The 20,568-nt window shown below is 57.7% G+C and overlaps 2 protein-coding genes across 2 annotated transcripts in view; one reads left to right on the plus strand and one right to left on the minus strand.

Annotated features, from left to right (window-relative positions):
• Positions 1–4,958: 4,958 nt before the first annotated feature.
• On the minus strand, positions 4,959–19,587 carry NCSTN (nicastrin). The gene is made up of 17 exons (XM_059413523.1): positions 19,455–19,587; positions 17,771–17,875; positions 13,857–13,980; positions 13,232–13,353; positions 12,659–12,804; positions 11,795–11,945; positions 11,408–11,517; positions 11,001–11,153; positions 10,270–10,374; positions 10,011–10,088; positions 9,130–9,302; positions 7,706–7,808; positions 7,524–7,619; positions 7,203–7,290; positions 6,791–6,945; positions 6,365–6,577; positions 4,959–5,773 (listed from the first exon to the last, which is right to left on the minus strand). Exons 1-17 carry the CDS (start codon positions 19,537–19,539, stop codon positions 5,651–5,653), a joined length of 2,130 nt encoding a protein of 709 aa, XP_059269506.1. The 5' UTR covers positions 19,540–19,587; the 3' UTR covers positions 4,959–5,650.
• An 87-nt stretch (positions 19,588–19,674) lies between these two features.
• COPA (COPI coat complex subunit alpha) overlaps positions 19,675–20,568 on the plus strand; it is a 45,054-nt gene continuing 44,160 nt past the window's right edge. Inside the window, exon 1 of the mRNA XM_059413522.1 lies at positions 19,675–19,807. Within this exon, the coding sequence (XP_059269505.1) occupies positions 19,768–19,807 (40 nt within the window). The 5' untranslated portion in view covers positions 19,675–19,767. The remainder of the gene's footprint in view (positions 19,808–20,568) is intronic.

The raw sequence follows: 20,568 nt of genomic DNA on the forward strand, positions 1-20,568 counted from the left end.
GGGGGGGGGGGGGGGGGGGGGGGGGGGGGGGGGGGGGGAGGAGGGGACTGGGTAGCGGACGTGGGGCTGGCCTAGGGAGAGGGACGTGTGGGGCCAACCCAGAGATGAGAGACACAGACAGGAGCTGCTAGGACAGGGAAGCTCTGTGGAGACTCAGAGATGCGAGCTGGGGACACAGGGGTGGGGGTGGGGGCTTGGAGGGGGAGACACTGGAATTCTGGGATGATCCTGCCTGGTACTCGAGAGCCCTGGGGGAGCCCAAGACAGGGTGGGGACACAGACATGAAGGGGGCAGAGAGCCGGGGATGGGGAGACAAGATGAACAGAACTCTAGGTCTGAGGGACTGTGACGGAGGCCGGGAGGTCCCTCCCCCAGAGGGAGACGTTAAGGGAAACAGAAGCAAAACCTAGAGGGACCCCAGGAGCAGAAGCGCCCCTTGCTGGGGGTGGGGGTGGGGAAGGTAGGGAGGAACAGGGTCCCAAGTCCTCAGCTTCTCTCCTTGTAGGCTGTTTGGCTCTGAGAATTTGGTCCTCCGCAGAGGAGCCGAAACCATGGGGCACCGGAAAGAACGCTCCCTAACTGCGAGCCCGTGACCTTCAGCGGGTCGTTAATCCTGACTTAGGCTGTTGTGTCCTCTGTGAAATGGGGATCAATCAAGCTGCCTTCCTCACAGGGCGCGTGTCGCACACTGTGGGGGAGTCCTAGGCCAAGCACTCACCCCAACCTGGACATCTGTGCGGGGCGATTTGAATCACCTTCCTGCGTGCGTGATCTGAGGCATTATGGGGGAGGGAGGGGAGGCTCTGGGGTCAGCCCAGGCCACCGGCAGCCCTGGCCCCCTGGTCCGAGGGGGCAGGAGACCCCCCAACTGTCCCCCAAGCTGTGTGAGGGTCTCTGCTACAAGGACTGTGGGAGGAGCAGGAAGGGGCCTGAGCCGGCCTGTGGCTGCTTGTCATCACTTTGTGTGCCGTTGTGTCCGGCCAGTTTTTCAGACTGTCGCCACCTTTTCACGTCTACACAGCCTTCAAGGTGGATTGCTGGGTGGGAGGCTGGAGTATGGGGAGGACGCGGGGTCCGGGGCCTAGTCCTTGAGGGTGGGGGAGGGCCCCGAGGAGCTGGGAGCAGTGGGTTGGCAGGAGCGGGGGTGACATATGTGGGGAGCCCTGGGGACCCAACCGGGCGGGCGGCTGGCAGGGAGAGCAGACGGCGTTAACCCTAGCTGTGCCGCGATGCCTGACCCTTTCCAGGGAGTGGCCCCGGATGGGCTGTTATGAGGAAAGGCTGGTCCGCATCCCGGGCCAGGAGAGCGAGGCAGGCTAGAGGAGCCTGGGCAGCGGCCTCCGTGTGGCTGGGAAGCCTTGGCCCAGCCTCCGCCTCCGTGTCTGCCCCCACACTGGCTCTGTCCGTCTGTCTTTCTGGGCTCCCCTCCTGGTGCCTCTAGAAGGTGACAGCGGGTCTCCACTCTGGTGAACTACGCATCTGTCACTCCCTCCGCTGCCAGCCGGGCTGGAAGCCCCCCTTTCCAGTGGCCGGCCAGGGCCCTCTCCCACCCTGGCCCCCAGGCCTCGCTGCTTTTGTGTCCCGGGGGCGGCCTCGCCTTTCTTCTCCCCTCTCTGCTCACCTCTCCGCAGCCCCAGCCCGGCCCCAATCTCATTAAGGCCTCCAACCACTGCCCCTCCAGCCCCCCCCCCCCCCCCCCCCCCCCCCCCCCCCCCCCCCCCCACCTCCCGGGCTCCGGGCTCCCGCAGTTCCCTTTCCCCCTTTGGCCCCCAGCTTCCCTACTTCCTGTTTCCCTGTACTGGTTTATTCTTTCCAGGATGCCCGCTTTCCTCTCCTCTCCCTGCCCTTGCTCCAAGTCCTCTCTGGAGGTGTGGGCGGAAGGGGACCCCAGGGTCCCGGCCCCAGTCGCCCCCACCCCCGCCCCGCCCGGCGGCCAGCCCACTGGAGCCTAAGCCTGGAGGCTTACTTGGGGTTGCGTCATCTCGAGGCCTCCTGAGGTGGCCCCTGCGCTCTGCTCTGCCGGTGTTTTCCCTATTCCGACGACTCAGGGACAACTCGGGGGCTGAGGACTAAGGCGCAGAGCTCTGCCTGCCTGTCTCCACTGCAGGACGGTGGGGCCCCCTGTACCTTCTGTGTGTGGATTCAGGAAGGAATACAAATCAGACCCCAGGCCATTTGAACCCTGACCTGGAAAGGGCTCTCTCCTTCCCAAGCTCAGCTACAACTTCAGGGAGGACGGGGGGGCCGGGGACCTGAGTCTCCGAGTCACTTTGCAATGGCCCCTGTGTTGCTGTCCCACCGCCCACCCCCAGACTCCTAGGGTCCTCGGGTTACAGCGCAATAAGTGCCTCCCAAGCCTTCCTCTCTGGGAGGAAAACTTCCTAACAGCCTTAGAAAGTTCAAGAATTGATCCACAGTCTGCCCTTTTTTAAAGATTTTACTTATTGATTTATTTGAGACAGAGAGAGAGAGAGAGAGAGAGAGAGAGCATGCGGGGGGAGAGGGACAAGCAGACTTCAGGCTGAGCTTGGAGCCAGATCAACAGGGAGTTTGATCTCACGACCCTGAGATCATGACCCGAGCCAAAGCCAAGAGCCTGCTGCTTAACTGCGGAACAGACTGAATCATCCCGGGGCCCCAAGAATTGACCAACCTTTCATCCCCGCTGCCCTGAGGAGTTGAGTGTGGAAGTAAGGCCACATGGAGGTGGCTGTGAGAGCCAGCAGGGACCCCGGACAGCTGCCCCTCGTCTGACTCCGCACGATGCAGGCAACACGGGCCCCTCCCAGAAGCACACAGACCATTCATGGCACACCGGGCCCCCTGCCCAATGCCAGCCTTCCATCGTCTGAGCTCAGGAAGAAACTATTCCCAGCACCGATTTTCACGGAGCGTGCGCTGCTCTGCCTGGTTATTTATCCTGTGTCCTGGCCCTTTCTGCCATCCAGGCTCTGGACCCTGAGTCTCTAAGGGAAGCTGCCACATCTCACCATAGCTTTTTCCAAGGCCAGGACGGAGCACCTTGTCACAGCCGTGCTCAGTAAATGTTGATTACTGCCCGTGCAGATACAAGACTTGTTCTGGTCTCAGCTCGGTTCTAATACACCTTGGGCAAGCCACTCACTCACTCTGGGCGACTGTTTCCCCCATTTGTTGAATGAGTTAGCTCATAAGTACAATTCTTAAGTTCTGCTTGTAGGGTTCCACGAAGAAACAGAGTCCTACTGAATAAGGTGGGATCTTGGTCCAGAACACCAGACTCTCCATGAAAATATCTGCCAGCACTTGCTTTTGGGAAGGCTGAGAGAAGCACAGGAAGAAACACCGGCTGTTGGGAGAGCCCTCGGTGCTGAGATACAAAGGGGCTGTGGCAGGTAGAGTCGGGCTGGGTCCTGGGACAGAGTGGTCAGCTCTTCAAGCCCCGCATGGGTAGAAGTAGGGAGGGGAAGTGACACATCCCCAGGGGGCACAGGGGTGAGCAAGGCCCAAAGCAAATGTGGGGGAGGCAGGCTGAGGCATTGGTTTGTGACCCTAACCGGCTGCCAGCCATGACCATGGCCATGAGGTCTCCAGCGCACAGCGGGTGCAAGGGGAGGAGCCAGACCAAGGTCTCAGCGAAGGGGCCCCTGAAGGGGTCAGCAAGGGGTCTGGGCCCCACCTATGGAGCTTGGTTTCCCCAAGAGCCATGGGGAGAGCTTTTGTATTTGGGGTGGGAGGGTTGTGAAGTCGGGGTGGCACGGGGCGGGGGGGTGGAAGACACGTTGGTGCGGAGCGTTCCCTGAGCCGAGGAGGCTGGGCCCTTGTCTTGTACCGGCGCCCACGCTGTGCAGCCCCCTCGCTGGTACCCAGCCGCTTCCCTGCCTCCCGAAGCTGCCAGCGGGCCTCGGGAGCTCACTGCCCTGTCCGCTGGGAGACCCTTTTGGCCGAGGGAGGCGAGGAGTCGGCCCAGCAATGGTGGCAGCTGCTCCTGCCTCCCGCCAGCACAGTGTGCGGGCCAGGAGGGGTGTGGGGGTGGGGTGGAGCGGGCTCATTTCTACCTCCTACAACCCCAAACGTGTCCGCTGAGGGGAGCCTCAAGGAAAATCAGCCCCTCAGCGGGATACAGGAAGGTGACCAGCCCAGCCCCAGGGACTGGGGGCGGGTCCTCCCCAGGTCAGCGGTCTTGGGGCCTCCGGGGCCTCAGGGCCGCAGTGAGGGGACAAGGCTGGCCTCAGGCACCGCTCCGGAGGGGTCTTCCCCTCCCCAGACTCGCAGCTGCCCACCCCTCCCACCCCAGCCTTTAGCTGTGCGGCCATACTCTGCAGTTTTGCTCCCAGAAAGACCCAGGGAATCCGAGTATTTGCCCAGAGCCAAGGTTTTCTTTCCAGGAGAGTCGGAAGCCACGCCTGTTTTGGTCTACAAAGTGCCCACGGGAAACAGGAGGCCCAATCCCTCAGCATTCCAGCCCAGGCCCGTGACACCTGCCCTGGCCTTGTCTCCTCCTTGGCTGCGCCCTGGACAACTTGCCCTTCCCGAACGCTACCCGAGCCTCCTGGGCTCTGTGCTTCCACCGCTGAACTCCAGACTGAAACTCAGATGCCTCCCCACTCTGGGTGGCCTTTCCAGACGTCCCCAGGGCCCTGAAGCCTGCCACATGCTGTCCGAGCGCTCCAGATCCACCGCCCACCAGTCTCTCCCCGAGGGCCGGTCCCCTCACTCCCGCACCCGAGCTGGCGTCTCGCAGTGAACGAGGACGCGCCTGTCCGACACGAAGCGGGAAACGAGGCTAACGGGGCTCTTGCAAGAGGGAAGCCAGGGCTCCAAGGCGCCCCGGGAGCCTGCTGGGAGGACTTCCACCGCTTCTGACAGAGCCGCACTCCTTGAGCCCCCAGAGACCCAAAGAGAGCACGTGAGGTAACAATTTCATGACTTCTGGTCGCGGTCACCGAACGCGAGGGTGCGGAAGAACACGTACAGGTCACGTGGGACAGCCTATTTTAATGAAACTTGCTATTTATATATTTACACACACGCACGCGCGCACACACACACACACGGAAAAGAGAAAACAAAAATAGATATTACAGCTTCGTAAAATCACAATGAGCGCTGTGGCTGGAGGTGGACCACCACCCAGCAGCCCACCCCCTGCTGGGCCACCGAAGGGTCTGGGGACAGGAGAGCAGGAGGGAGACAGCAGGCGAGGGCCCCAGACGGCCTGGCCTGCTCCTTAGGGCTTCCTCGCAGTTTGCCCCTGGCATCTGGCCTTCCTGTCCCTCCCAGTGAGCAAACAGGAAATGGTTAGAAACGGGGTGGGTTGGGGAGCAGAGGGTGGTCCTGGGGAGGACGGAGGGCAGAGGAGGGACCCTGAAGAAAGTGAGTGAGGGGGCGCAGCTAGGAGTCGAACAGGAGCAGGAAGCTTCTATTTGCCATTCCAGAATCTGGCAGGGGTGAGGACCAACCATGGAAGGGGAGATGGGCAGGGGGAGCTGGAGAGGACAGGTGACTTGCTTCTCCCTCCCTTCTTTTGGGCGGTTGCACTTCTTTACATTAATTCCAGTCTGAGCAGGCCCAGAGAGGTTCCAGTGACAAACTAGTGGTTTATGTCCCCATGGGACACATGATCTAGGACATGAACAGTAGAGCTGGCAGGGAAAGCCAGGTTCCTCTTCAGTAAGACACAGCTCCGGGCTCCCGGGGGGCGATGAAAAGGACGTCGGCCTTGGCGTTGATGCAGTAGGTGACGGCGAGAGAGAAGACGAGGATGCCGAAGCCCACCATCAGCGTGACGAACTGCGGGCGGGGGGCAGGGAAGGGGCGGGGAGGGCAGAGGTGCTCTCAGAACTCAAGCCAGTTTGCTCTGAGTTCTGGACCTGGCTCTGAGCGCCAAGTCTGGGGCAATCAGAGGCAACATCTTCCCAACTGGGAGACCCAGTCTCTCCGTTTGGAAAGAGAAGTAAAGAGTCTCTGCTCTTCTTTCCCCCTTGCCTGAGTTAGAGTTTAAGCATCCTGAAGTGAGGATCCATGACTTTTGACTCTGGTGGCAATTACATCACTGGTTTCCTCATGACAGATGCTCAAGAAATGGGGGACCCTGTCCATATCCCAGGAGCAGCAGGTGGGGCACCGCTGGCTGGGAGTGGAGCTGCGGGGGGTCCCCGGCAGAGGAGCACCTCCGTGGGTCTCCGTGGGAGCCTCACTCCAGCATGAGTACAGACCCAGACTCTCGTGAAGACAGGCTTCCTAACGGGGCATGCCGGCTGACAAGGGACAGAGTCACAGGTGGTTTCTGTGGCACATCTGGGCCAAATGGGAGACGGGAGGGGGTGCGAGGGAAGAGGCAGCAGCCGCAAGGGAAGCCCCGCCCGGCCCCTCCCGGCTCACCTCCAGCTCTCTGCTGGCTATCAGAAAGATGCGGGCCCGGATGTCTTTCCAGCGGCTCTCCGTCCACGTGGAGTACTCGGTGGAGCCCCACTGCCTCAGCTCAAAGGCGGGGGACAGGGCCCTGGCCAGTCGCGCCGTGGAACGCACACAGTGGGGCAGCCGGTCCGTCTCATTGGAATTCAGAGGGCCCTGGACCCACGCGTACTCGTACAGCTGCACGGGAAGACAGGCCATGGAGTGGGGCCGAGGCGATCCTCTCTTAGATGGGTCTGCTTCCACCCAGGCTACTGCCTCTCCAACACTCGCGTTTAAGGCACGGCAGCCTCTCCATCCCAGCCCCTTGGGTCCGGCCGGGCCCAGGACATTCTCCAACTTCCCCAGGGGAAAGAGGCCCTCGGGGCACCTCCCACACCCACTACCACTCACATCCTTGTTTTCACTGGGGACTTTACTTGGATCCTGGCACTGCTCTCGGGTAAGGTCGACCACCTGGCCAGTCAGGTTTGCCAAGGCGTACTGCACCACGTAAGTGGTGTTGGTGGGGCTGGAGACGGCGATGTAGTGCTGAAGAGGCCCATCGCCTGAGCGGAGGCCGCAGGGGAGGGAGGGTTTGGAGGGTGGGAGGCGGGTGTGGGTGTGAGACAGAGGAGCCCGAGGTTGGCAGGGCCCCAGAACAGAAGGTTAAGAGAATGGGTCCGATACATCAGGAGACGGAAAGGCAAACAGAGGGGAAGAAAAGGACAAAACAGAAAAGGAGAAAAAAAAAGGATTAAACCAAGATGGTCTCTCTCGATCCCTTGCCTTGGCCAAGGGTGCCATTCCCACAGCACGTGCTTACCCAAGTAGGACCTTAGGTCCTGCCGGAGGACAGACTGGAACCAGGAATTGTTGGCTCTGACCAGGAACCCATAGAGCAGGCGGGTGACCTAGGATTGGGGCAGCGAGAAGCAACAATCTGGAGATCCAGAGCCCAGGGAGCGTTCTCCAGGGAAACCCTGTTGTGGGCCAGGGGCTGGGGAGGCAGGGGCCGGCTCTGGGGGGCGCGGGGAGCTCCACCCACGTGCGCTCCCAGGTTTGGGAGAAGAGACAGTGGCACGAGGATGGGGCAGGCTGCTGCAGGCACAGGGCTGGCGAGGAGGCAGGGTCCGCCTGTCCCTACCGTGTGGGCATCAGCCCGGATGGCATCGGTGAAGTTGGTCCCTCCTGCGAGCTGGTACAGCGCACGTGCCAGCACTGTGGCCACATCTGCCAGAGCCTGCGGCGGCGAGGAAGGGGCTGAATGGCGCACCTCTTCTAACCTCTTAGCAGCTTCACTGTGCTCCCCGCCCAGGTGAGTGCTACCTTGGCAGTGTCTGTCACGAAGTTCAGGTCCTCCTCGGGGCTCTGCCACTCGGGGTAGCTGACGTTGATGTTCTCCGCAGTGTCGTAAATGCTCTGGTAATAGCTGCCGGGAGAGGCGCCGTGAGCCTCGGCCACCCGCGGCCAGCGCCCTGCCCTAGCCCCCCTCCCAGGCCCCTCCTGCAGGAGCCTCTCTCTTTTCATCCTCCGAGGAAGGGAAGAGAGCACGAGGGTTCCACATCGAAGACAGCGTGGGGGCCGGGAGACGGGAGAGGAGCAATTCAATACAAGGACCCTCCTAACAACACGCGAGAAAAGGCAAATGAGATCAGGAATGCAGGAGGCCCCCTTCCCGGGAAGCCTCAAACGGAAGAGACGCTCTCCCCCTCTGCTTGGGCTGCAGACGTGCTTGCGGGACGGCTGAGAGGACTTTCTGGGAGCACGCGCGCTATCACTAGAGCTTTCGCGCGGCGCTTCCAACAAACGTCGGCATTGAGGGTGGGCTGGGGCAGAGGGAGCTGAGCGGGTCTGCTCCCAGATGCAACGCACCGCACCGCACCAGGTCCTCGGGGAGCCCAGGCATATGTGGGCTCTGAAGCCCAGCAGAGCACTTCTAGCCTTCAGCCCTGACATACGCTGGCCCCCACAGGAGCGAGGCTGAACGTGTGCAAATGACCATCTTGACCCCAAGGTGCTGCGGAGGTCAGACAGGGAGGAGAGTGCTGACCTGAGCTCTGGAAGCATCTCTGCACCCAAATAAATGAGAAAGTCCTCCCTGGCTGGAGTCAGAGAACTGAAACTTAAGTGTTTTTACTCAGAAACCCGTTTGGTCTCATGGCAGAGGGAAGGGGAGCTGGGGGCCTAGCAATCCGGCCCCAGTGAGAAGTCCCCCGATAGCCTAGGGCTGCAGTTAGGGGCAGTCTGGGGTGCCCAGGACCAGGAGAGATGTGACCGACAGGGCCTCACCCCTTCTCTCTGGAGTCCCTTCATCTGGAGGGGACACTTTTACCCCAACGGCAGGCACACGGTACACTTCAGAGCACGAGTTCTATCTGCACACCCGGCACAGCACCCTGGGGCAGCCCCCCAACGGCCAGCTCCTGCGAGAGGTGCTGCCCTCTGCTGGCAGCCCTGGGGACCCAGGCCTCCGGAGAGCGGGGCGAGGCTGGCTGAGCAAGGATGCTCTGGGCCAGCGAAGGCTGAGCGGGGCCTGTTCTCCAAGATGCCACGTCAGATGAGGCGCCTGGCCTGGAGGTGAGCAGGCTACTGAGAAGAAGACACGAATCGACCTGAGCTCTGAAGAGGATGCTGTGGGGGCAGGGGAGGGTGGGGCTCTTTCTGGACACAGAGACATCCCCCCGCCACAGACCCCAGACTACAGCGTAGATTCTCTCCCGGAACGAGGCGGCGGCCTCGGGGACTCTTACCGGTTATGGAAGACGGTGGAGTGGTCCGCGAGGACAACGCCGGAGACGTTCCGAGCCCGCAGGAAGCGCTGCAGGGAAGACGGCGGGAGGGGCTGGGACTGCTTCAGCCTCCGGAGGGCCACGGCGGGGACGCCGGCTCCGCTCCTCTCCAGGGTGCTCAGGAGGGCCTCTACCTGCAGGAATGGGTTAGCTCGGGGTGGCCGGAGGTCTCTTCCAGGACCACAGGGCCATCTCCCTCGAGTCTTGGGAGATGCCCCCAGGCCTCCTGCACCCCAGTTCCTCAAGCCCTTGGGAACTGAGGCTGAGTGTCCTGCGGCTCACACTGTCTTAGTCTCACTAGATGCTCAACTTCCTACTTGTGCAGAATTAGAAGAGCAAATCGCTCCCACAAAACCGCACGGGTTGCCACACGGGAGCCCAGAGCGGGGGTGGGGTGCACGGACACCGGAAGGGCAGGAAGACCACCTCATGAGTAAAACAGGCCTAAAGCTGGACCCTGAGATTGAGGAAGGTCTTGAGCAAGTGGTGAGGAATGCTGAAGACAATCTGGGTAGAGAGTCTGAAGCAGCTGGGCATCGGGCAGGGCAGCCTGGACCAGCAGGCCAGTGTGGCAGCAGAGAGAAAGGAGCTAGTCGCTCCCCCGTCCACCGCTAGGCACGGAGTCAGAGAACTGCCCGTCCCAGGAAACCAACACACGAGCTGTGCTCACAGCTCTTCCTGGGAAGCGGAAACAGCCATGCTGGCCATCCTTTAGCTGGTACCTAACCTGAGGTCCTGTCTCACGGTCCTGAGGGCTGGTGCAGGGGATAGGGCTCGGGTGAGGGGTGCCCATATGGTAAGCTGATGAAACAGGAAGTGAGGAGGAAAGATGCTCAGATTACCTGATTCTGTATGGACCCATTTTTCTGAGACATGGGGTCTGTGTGCATCCAAAGCTCTAGTGAATTTCTTAAGGCCACCTGGGGGAGGATGAAGACGCAACACGTATCACTGGTGTCCACTGTGGCCCGTACCCGGGAGAAAGGCGTAAGGTCAGAGAAAAGTCAGGGGGAGAGGTGGCGGCACCAGCAGCGGGGACAACAGGACACAGAGGCGGCAGCGTGAAGGAGGAGGGAAGGGGTGAGGACACACGCTGCACACCTGTCCCAGCTCCACGAATGACTCGATGTTCTCTAACTGCACAGGAAACTTGCCCTTCTCCATGTCGTAGACCATTCTTGAGCTGCCAATGTAGTCAAAGGTTTCCTGAGGGTAGAGATGGGTGGGAAACGGAACAGAGATTCCCAAGAGTCAGGGTCAAGGCATGAAGGCTACTGTCCCATGTCATCACAATTGCCGGCCAGCTCACGCAGTCACGTGACTCCGCCCTCCTTCCTACCCCGCCTCCCAGCTGTGACCATCCCTCACACGTGGGTATCACAGGACTTCTCGAGCCCAGAAACGGGAGAGCAGCCTCGGCAAAGGCCCGAGGCGAACATCAGCTGTTACGTGCCTGCTCCTTGCCTCTCCCTCCCCTCTGCCCACTCAGCCACGGCTGCTGTTCCCTGATTCCAGGGCCAGGCTGTGGTGGCAGTGGGGAGAGCCAGGGGCCTCAGGGCCCTTGGGTGGGAGTGGCAGTGAAAAGGTTGAGAGAATAAAAGTAACGGGCAGGGGACAAGGGGACTGCAGCACAGCGATTTCATGTCAGGGTGCAAAAGCTTCCGAAAATGTGGGACTCTAAGGGGAGACACATGGAGTTACATCCAGATGCTCTCTGCTGAATAACCACCTACATCAAGTGCCCAGATCGTCCCCAGACAAGAGCCACGCCCCCACTGGCCCTGCCTGCCGCCCCTCCCCCCCATTCCACCTTAGCCAGAGTGCTTCCTTACCCCTTGGAAGAAGACGAACATGACATTGCGGGGAAGGGTGGCCACATCAGGGGCCTTCTGCAGAGCTTCAGCAGCAGCTAGCTGAGTGACGAAGGAGGCCACGGCACTTTCAGCCCCTGGGGCCACATTCCAGAAAAAGGAACGACTGTCCAGCTGGGCACAGCAGAAAAGGCAGGGGAGGCAGGCTTTGAAAATGGCCATTAGGACAAGGCCCCAGGCCCCCGAACCTATTCTAGCCAAGAGAATGTTCATAGGCTGGGATGATGGCTAAGCTGGGGAGGCCCAGAGCCCAGATCCCTCTCCACGGAGGCTCCCCACCATAGCAAGCCGGAAACCCGAGCCCGCACGAGGCCTGCCAGCCCATCGGGGACCAGCCCCGTCCACCCTGACCAGGGGCCAACACTCACCCGGGTCGCAGCAACCACAACCTTGTCATCGGGTTCTAACATCCCAGACATATTTATAGGCTTCAGCATGCTCCATACGTTGTAGTCGGACAGGGGGTCACAGACGATTTCTGAGCAGGACACGGGAGACAGCAACAGGCATAAGGGACGCCGCAGCCCCAGACACGGCATGGAAGACTCCTCCGCCCACTGCCCCGTGGGCCTGGGAATCCTCTCCTGTCTCCGCTGCTCAAGGTTGGTTTCTCTGCTCTGCCCACTTCAGGGACTAGTGGCCTCAGCTGTTCAGAATCATTTCTGCATCTGCCACCGCACGCTCCCTGCCTGCAGTTGTCCCTCCCACGCTCCCCAGCCCCCCAGTGTCCCCGGCGGGCCTTAGACCTGGCCTACCTGGGTTGATGCTGAAGGTGCTCTGGATGGAGCTGCGTCGCATGCAGGTGACCGTGCTGAGGACAGCGTGCATGTGGGAGAAGAGCTGCATGGCGCACAGCGGGAAGGCAGGCGCTGAGCCGTTCGGACTCAGGTTGTGATCGCGATAGCACTAGGGAGGGAGACAGACCCCACGGAGGCAGCTCGCATGGAGTCCTGCCCAGACATCCCAGAAAGAGGGCCCAGCCCCGTCAGGAAGCCACTGTCACATCTGTCCCTGAGCTAGTTATCCTGGTACAAACCCAGCGTGTACAAGGTCCAAGAGAAAACCTCACCAAACAGCCACAGGCTCAATGCCTTAGTTGGGGTGGACGACACCACCCCATCCCAAATGGCCTGGCTCAAGTTCTTAAAGCGATCTGATGTACAGAGCAGTGAACCAAGGATCAAAGAACAAATTCAAGACCACTTAGACATCGCTGTGAAACTATGGAACAAATCTCCTAATTGCCCTGCGTGTCAGCACAAAGAAGCTAGACCAGAATTAGCAACTGGCCGGAACTGAAAAAGAACGTCAGAGGTCTCTGACTCTCTCAACGCCTAGTCTGACGCTCTTTCTACCATGTTCGCGGCTCCTATCCAGGGCTCCACACCTCACTTCACAGCAAATACTGTTTCTATTTTCTTCCAGCCTGAACTGTCAACACTGTAAGAGCAGGCAGGATAGAAATGGGAAGGGAAATGTGAGAAAAATACAGGTGTTGGCTCTTCTTGGAGCAACTGTCTTTCAGTGGGCGTGCTGGGAGATGAGGTCCCTCCGAACAGGAGAAGCGCCTACAAAGCTGCTCTTTGGAACTAGAATTGCTAGGAGCTGGCAGTCATTACCTGCTTGATGACCTTGGTTTCATTCTCATCTTCAAGAAGGAAGATGGGGAAACTGAAGTCTTCATAAGCCAAACCATCTCCCAGGGGGTTCCACTGGATTTCTCTGCAGTGAGCAAATTCCGGCCCATAGGAGTTGGAGTAAATGCCTGTGGGGGTGGATAGGGGACAGACTGCTGGGACTCCGAGCGCTCAGGGACCCAGCGAGGGAGGAGGGCTAGGATATCACTGGGTTGGGACCAAGAGTTCCAAAGGAAAGGGGGGCTCAGAGAAGCAAGCATCAACCTGTCACCACTTAGAGTAAAACAGACAGTGGGAGCAGGGAGCCCGCGGCTGGCTGATGAGGGACGGAGCTCGTGACAGAAAGGGGAAGAAGGGGAAGCAGCAGATGGAAGGCATGACTGACGCTAAGAAACACCATCTTCTGTTTGGGAGTCAGCTGCTCCCCTACATACAAACAGACGCACAGACAGACGTCCAGACAGATGCGTACCCCCAACCCCTCCAAAGACATGACGCTGAAGCAGCAGTGAGCTCTGGGTGATGGGATGTCCCCTGATCCTTTGGAGCTCTTACCAAACCCATCATTGGGACACGGCACACTAGGAGAGAAGCCGGATGCGGGGTTGGGCTTGGCCAAGGACACGGCCAGGCCAGCGATGCGGCTGGTTCTCCCCTTTAGTTTCTCCATCAGATTCCTGAAACAGGGAGGCCAGGAAGGAAGGTGGGAAGGTTATTAGTGTCCCAATATCTGCCCAAGGATGGAAACAAATGGGGAACTAATGGAACCCAACCCACTGACTCCTTGTAGCCCTGTAACTAATGTAATGTTGTTTGTCAACTATACACTTAAAAAATTAGGACAAACAAAAACCGCCACAGCTGTTGCCTCCTTTCTTGCTTCTCCATCTCTAACTCCTAAGTGAAGCTGATGACCCAACCGGAGCTCAGGGCTTAATCTCACCCTAGGGACCCCTCCTTCCTCCCTGGGGTCTTTACTCCCTGGAGCTCTATCTATGAGGTCACCAACATGATTCCCCTGATGGTGGATGTGTCTTCTGAGACTCAGTCCCACCACCCTGCCCCCTTCCCTGATCAGACCAGGGCGGCCAAGGGAAGTTTCTATTCACAGATGTGAGGATGGTCCTCCAAACCCTCCCCTCTCTGCTGTGTCTTCCCAGCAGGCACACACAGCCCTCACCTGGTGAAGAGTGCGCCCTCCAGCAGAACCACATAAGGGGGGTTGGGGCCGTCGGTCAACACCCACTGCAGGTCCTCTTCCTTCTCCACCACGTGGATGACCCCTGTGTCCCCACTGACGGAAGCTGCCAGGACAGAATGGGTCACAGTAAAGCTCCCACAGTTGACAATTCTGACTCTGCCTGATTCTGCAGATCATTTATCCCCCAAACCTGGCTCAGGACACTGGGTGGATGCCGCCATCTCCAGACCCAGACTTGAACCGAAGGCTGAGTCACCCAGCTCCATCTGAGGGCCACCAGCTGGTGGGCCTGACTGGGGGACAAGAGAGCCCAAGAAATCTACACACTAGAGGCTTTATTCACTAAATCTCGGAAAAGTTACATGATCATTTTCTTGCACGCAACCCTCAACTGTAAGTGTGGGCGTACAAACAAATTTCTAGGACAGCAGACACCAAAGTTCTCAAACTGTATTTTCTCCAGGAAATGGCAGGTTCTAGATCCCTCGCTCAGAGTTCTAGCACTGAATCTTCCTTTGTGAGAACACATGTGTAGACTCCCTTGGCTTCAGGAGAACTCCTGGGTATCCACTCCTCTGCCCTAATTGGGAATGATTTTACTTTGCTTTCAGCCAGTTTTGGGTAAGATTAATAAAGAACCTTGGGGTCTCTACACCTTCCCAACTGATGGGGCTTGCTGGATTAATGATGAGCTGATATTGACCCCCCCTCATTTCTGGAGACCCAGGTTTTCCAAAGACCCTAGGCTGGTCACTCCCAGCTCGGAGCAAACTCATCCCCCTTAGCCTAGGAGGCCTACAAATAGCATCCATTTCCGTACATACCAGGATGCCACCCAAGTAACATTTTCTATGTGTCTCATGAATGACAAAGACTGGGAAGCACCACAGTAGAGGATGGAGGGTTCATAGTCCCAAATGCCCGTCAAGTCCCTAGTGATCCATGAAGAGACATCCCACGGTCTCCCCACAAGCCTTCTCCCCACAGAAAATTGGACGTGTTATTCGGATATTGTCTCAGAGCTGTAGTTCTTGACCCTTGCTGTGTATCACTCTCGAGTTTTAAAAAATACAGATACGCGGGCCTTAGATCCACTAAATCTCTACAGGCGAGGCCCCTGAATGTCCACTTTCCAAACCTGCTGCAGACAGCCATTATTATTGTTGTTTTAAGAGTCACTTAGTATAGAGAGACAGAAAGAGCGTGTATGAGCGGGAGGGGCAGAGGGAGAGGAGAGAGAACCCTCAGGCAGACTCTGCGCTGGGCTCAGACCCTGACATGGGGCTTGATCTAATGATGCTGAGCTCATAGCCCGAGTGGAAACCGAGAGTCAGACGCTTAACCAACTGTGCCATCCAGGTACCCCTCATATGGTTCTTTATTACATAGAGCCAGTCGTGAGAATTACGGTTCGAGGTCAAGGCAGTGAAATATCTCTAACTTGTGCAAAACCTTAAGCATATCCCGACTGTCAGCCAAGAAGAAGGTTTCTTCCATGAGATTTGGTAAAATCTAGACATGGAAGCAAGTACCCAACCTTCAGCTACATCTTACAGAGAGTAAGTACCTAAGAAATTCCTGGTGATAGTGAAAATAATAAACTTTAGAGTAGTATCAGAATCTGGAATAACTTTAATAAAGATCTAGCTACCAATGGCGGCTCTCGGTCCAATGAAAGGCAGGAGTCCTTGCCACACAAAACGTGCAGAAAGGAAGAGCTGTTCTGGGAACAAAACATGTTTCACTGCAGCTCCAAGGAGCACAGGGAAAGCCGAGCCAGGACACTGGACCGAAACACCTGCATTCTGACCTGGGTTCCAGCTGGTGGCTATGTCGTCTGGAGTAGCTTGCTCACTTTCTCTGGGCCGTCAATGAGGAGAAACTTTTTCACCCTTGTTCGTCTCATACTGTGGCGACAGATTAAAAAAGTAAAGAAAGGAGGAAAAGGAAGAAACCTACACATAGCCCCCTTGGAGCACTTTAAAAGGGGCCGACGGGGCACCTGGCTGGCTCAGTCACTAGAGGGTATGACTCTTGGTCTCTGAGTTGCAGGTTCGAGCCCCGTGTTGGGTGTAGACATTGCTTAAAAATAAAATCTTTAAACAAATAACTAACTAAAAGGGGCCAATAGAAGGAGAGAATTATGGTCAGGAAATCAAACCCACGTCTTTTTCTCCTTAAGTTTATCATGCTAGCAATCCTAATTAAAGAGGGTGTAGCCTGCTCAGGATGGACAAATATGAAGTAAGACTTAGAAATAAATTGAAAAGGAGTTAAGCTCTTCCCGAGGAAGTGGCCAGAGCCCAAGCCCTCCCCTGTCATTTCTCTGTCCTGGAACTTGGCTCATGTCTACAGGCTATTGTTTCCCACGGAGCTGCTCTAAGAACATGAAGCAGAATGACTCGTTCCCAGAGAGGCTATCTGAGAGCACACCTCCAGGAGGATGGGGGCCCTCGTGTCACCAGAGCCTCTTGGCACCAGAGTGGAGTCCCAGCAAGACCAGCAAGTGTGATCTCAGCCCATGCTGGACCCAGCTCTCTGCCACCCACAAACCCAGTTTAAGGACAAAGTCAAATTTTATGTGGAATCGTTTGGAGCCAGTTAACCTACCCCCAGAACTTCCTGCACCAAGGACATGGCACAATTAACACAGAGCATAGCTCCGGGAAGGACCTTAAGCAAGCCCTTCACTGCCGGTGTGTGTGTCCTCCTGCCAGCCTGGAAGGTTTCCGGCGACCACACAGTCCTCACTGCTGGGACCACGCTGCTCACTCAGCCGCCATTGGTAAGAGTCTAGAGAAGGGAGTTTGACTTTCAGCTTTGTGCGTGTGTAATTTAGTCACTTGGCAGGTGTAAACTGAAATTCAGACGTGACCAATTTGATGATGAAGAAACAAAGATCTGGAGCACCTGGGTGGCTCAGTCAGTTAAGCCTCTGCCTTTGGCTCAGGTCTTCGTCTCAGCGTCCTTGGATTGAGTCCCTCATCCGGTTCCCTGTTGAGCAGGGAATCTGCCACCCCCCTCTCACTCTGCCCTTCCTACGAACCTCCAACCCTGCTCACGTACACTTGCTCTCTCTCTCTCTCTCTCAAATAAATAAAACTTTAAAAAACTCTCAAGATCTGACTCTACGTTTCCTGCTTACTGCCCAACTGCCTTCTGACAGAACTATTCACGGGAGAACAAAATCTGAAGACAAGTGAAGCCGCAGAGGGACTGGGGTCCGGCCTTCACACCACTGCTTTCTCCCCTTGCACAGTTTTATAACCGTGCTGTCAGGATACGCTGTTTTGGGAACACATTTACAAAACATACAAAGACAAATCCGAATGCTTTACTAATTCCTCCTGCAACTGTTTGGCTTTCTCATGTGCCTTCTCTACAAACAGTCCCCTGCCTTAAGAGAGCCGGTTCCAGTTCCAAAAAGATTGTTCAGACAGTGGGTGATGGCGGGCTCCACAGAATACGAGGCTTCCTTCTCCTTAGAAAACAGTAGTTTTCTACTTTAACTAGCAGATGGTTAAGAGTCCTGGCTTAGAACTTGAACTGTGGGGCTCGATTGCTAGTTTCATCAGTTAATTGCTAGTTTCATGAGGACCTTGGAAAAGTTATTCAGCTTCTCTCAGTCTCAGTTTTGTCGTTTGTAAAACAGGGATAATAAGAGAATCTATTTCATGGGTCTGTCGTGGCAGTTAAACGAGTTGTACTAGAAGCAGCTTAGGTATGCAACACTTAACGACCATCTCTCCTGGTTTGACAAATAGTTCTCTATAACTTCTGCCCACACAGCCTGACTTGGGTGCTGAGACTCTCAGGCAGAACTCGGATCTTCATATCGAGGGCACAGACTGAAATGTCAATGGCCACAAACACAAATCCCAACCTCAACTCACATTGGCAGCCGATCTGATGTGTCGCATTGAGCAGACGGACACAAGGAGCTGTTTTATTTACGGAGATGTAGATCTTCCTCTCCACTGAATTTCCCCTGCAGAAACCTGATCAGAAGACGACAAGTGTCAGAAACCACTGACAGACATTGGCACTATCAAGTCATTCACTTGCTGCATGGCTTGGGTGTACCATACTTTCTAAAATGGGACTAAGGAAAATTCTTCTCACTTCCTGGACACATTACTGGAGTCAATGAACGCACACAGCTAGGTGCCACAGGGAGTTATTACAAGTTTCACTTAGGGCAACTTATGTCAAAAGCAAAAGAAGGAAAACTTCATTTCCTAAAGCAAAAGCATGTAGCCTCGGAAGTACCTGCTTCTGGCAGCCTGGGTGAGCACACCTCTGCCTTCCACCTTGTGTGTGTATATCTACCTGGTTAATAAAAGGATAAGAGGAATCTAATGACAGAGATTACAATAAGAAGTCTGAGACATTTTTCCAGGAGTCTGAACAGAATTGGGAGAAATCTTTTGCCACAGATGAGTCACTTAATGCAACATCCATAGGTCATTTGTGTGTGGCTATGGCGTGGGGTGACTCTGGGAATTTTTTTTTAATTTAAGATTTTATTTATTTATTCAGGGCGCCTGGGTGGCTCAGTGGGCTAAAGCCTCTGCCTTCGGCTCACGTCATGATCCCAGGTCCTGGGATGGAGCCCCATGTCTGGCTCTCTGCTCAGCAGGGAGCCTGCTTCCTCCTCTCTCTCTTCCTACTTGTGATCTCTGTCAAATGAATACATACAATGCTTTTTAAAAAAGATTTTATTTGACAGAGACAGTGAGAGAGGGATCGCAAGCAGGGTTGGGAGAGGGAGAAGCAGGTTCCCTGCAGAGCAGGGAGCCTGATGCCGGGCTGGATCCCAGGACCCTGGGATCATGACCTGAGCCAGAGGCCAATACTTAACACTGAGCCCCCCAGGCGCCTCTCCTTTGGGGCTCTTTAAAGACAACATGAATTGAGGGGAAGGAAGGGTCATAGTCAGACCCAGGCACGTCTGCATTTTAGGGCTCGAGCAACTAGAAAGACCTACAGCAGGACAAAGAGGTGCGTAAGCGAACATTTCTGTGCACTGTAAATGCCTCGAGTTCCTTGAATCCCGGCTGCACGGTCTCAGCAGTCAAGAGCTCCCACCGCCCACTTCGCCTCACTTCACTGACAGGACAAACCGAGGCAAAGCACAGGGACGCGGGTTTTCGGCGGAAGCCCCGGAGCCGGGGGCGAGCGGGGCCGCACTGCGCCCGCCGAACCGCGCCGCGCTCAGCCGACAGCGTCCGCGCGGGCACCGAGCCGAGCTGCCCGACACCTGTCTTCTGACAAGGGGGCGGGGGCGGGGGCCGCGGGCGAACCGGGCCGCCGGCGCAGTGGGCGGGTCAGGCTGGAAGTCCAGAGGAGGCCCGGGGGAGGAAATGGGGAGCCCCTGTGTCGCGGGGGAGAAGGGACCCTCAAGCCACGTCCAGGCAAAAGGGGGAACTTCTGTCGTGGGAACGAAAGAGAAAGAGGATTTACTGGGCGCGGGGACAGGGGCAGGGGGGACCAGAGGGGGGACGGCGGCAGTCGCGGGCCGGCCGATTCGGGAGGTTCCTCTGACGCAGCAGAGCTCACGGGCGGAGGAGGCCTCACCTGCCAGCAGGACGCAGAAAGACACAAGGCGAAGAAGACTCCGACTCCTCGGGTCGGCCACAGAGCCGCCCCCGGCCGTGGCCATCTTGCCTCCCGGCTGAGCGGAAGCTTCCCCTCCCCTCTGGTCCGGCAGTGGCTTCTCTAGGCCAACACCGATGTCGTCTCTGTGGTCCCGGGGGCGGGGCTCCTGGGACCGGAAGTTCGCGGGGAGCTTCCGGGAGGGGCCGCGCCGCGGCGCTGACGTGGAGGGAGCCGAAGGGCAGCAGGGAGTGGCGGGGCTTGGGTCGGCGCCTCGGAGCCGGAGGCCTGAAGGATGCTAACCAAGTTCGAGACCAAGAGCGCGCGGGTCAAAGGTAGTGGAGAAAGCCGGGGATGGGGGCTCGGGGGCTGGGTGTCGGCGCGACGCTGCGCGGGGGCGACAGAGGCCGAGCGGGGCCCACCGAGCGGGCCCGGAGGCCGAGGGGAGGAGGGCGGGCCCGCCTGGCGGCCCTTCCGAGGCCCTGTGTCTCCGGAGCGCCCTCGGGACGCGGTGCACCTGTGGCGGCGCCCGCACGGCAGGAGGCCCCGGAGGGCTGCTCCCGGCGCCTTCCGTTCCCTCTTCTCCGGGGGCCACTGCCCCCGGCTTTGCCCCGTCCCAGGGTCCTGCGACCTGTTGGCGTTTGGATAACCGTGTTGTAGGGAGTGGCCTTGGGGGTCGGGTCTCGCCCTGGGCCCTTCGCATCTAAGCCTGGCATTTTCGGAAACGAGAGCCGGCTGCCGCTCACCGGGGCGCGGGCTGCACCTCACCGACGTCCAGGGCCTCCGTGGGGCGCTTCGTCCTACCCGCAGGCGGGACCCGGAGGCCCGTGACCCCGGCGAGCTCCGAACTTGCGCAGGTGGCCGGAGGAAATACTGCACGCCTGGTTGAATTAGAGGTTCAGAGAAACAGCGAAATGATGTTCCGGGAGTGTTCGCTTTTTACCTGCAGTTCATCTTTACCGGGGCGTCCTCATTCTTCATTTCCTAGATACGGGAACCCCGAAGCCTGAGGATCAGTGGGTGGAGGTGGAGGGCAAGGGGCTGAGAGCGCGGCGGAGTCTCTTAGAACGTTCGAATGGGAAGGGCAGAGAAGTGA

This window comes from Mustela nigripes, chromosome 10 (assembly GCF_022355385.1).
Source record: "Mustela nigripes isolate SB6536 chromosome 10, MUSNIG.SB6536, whole genome shotgun sequence".
Lineage (NCBI taxonomy): Eukaryota > Metazoa > Chordata > Mammalia > Carnivora > Mustelidae > Mustela > Mustela nigripes.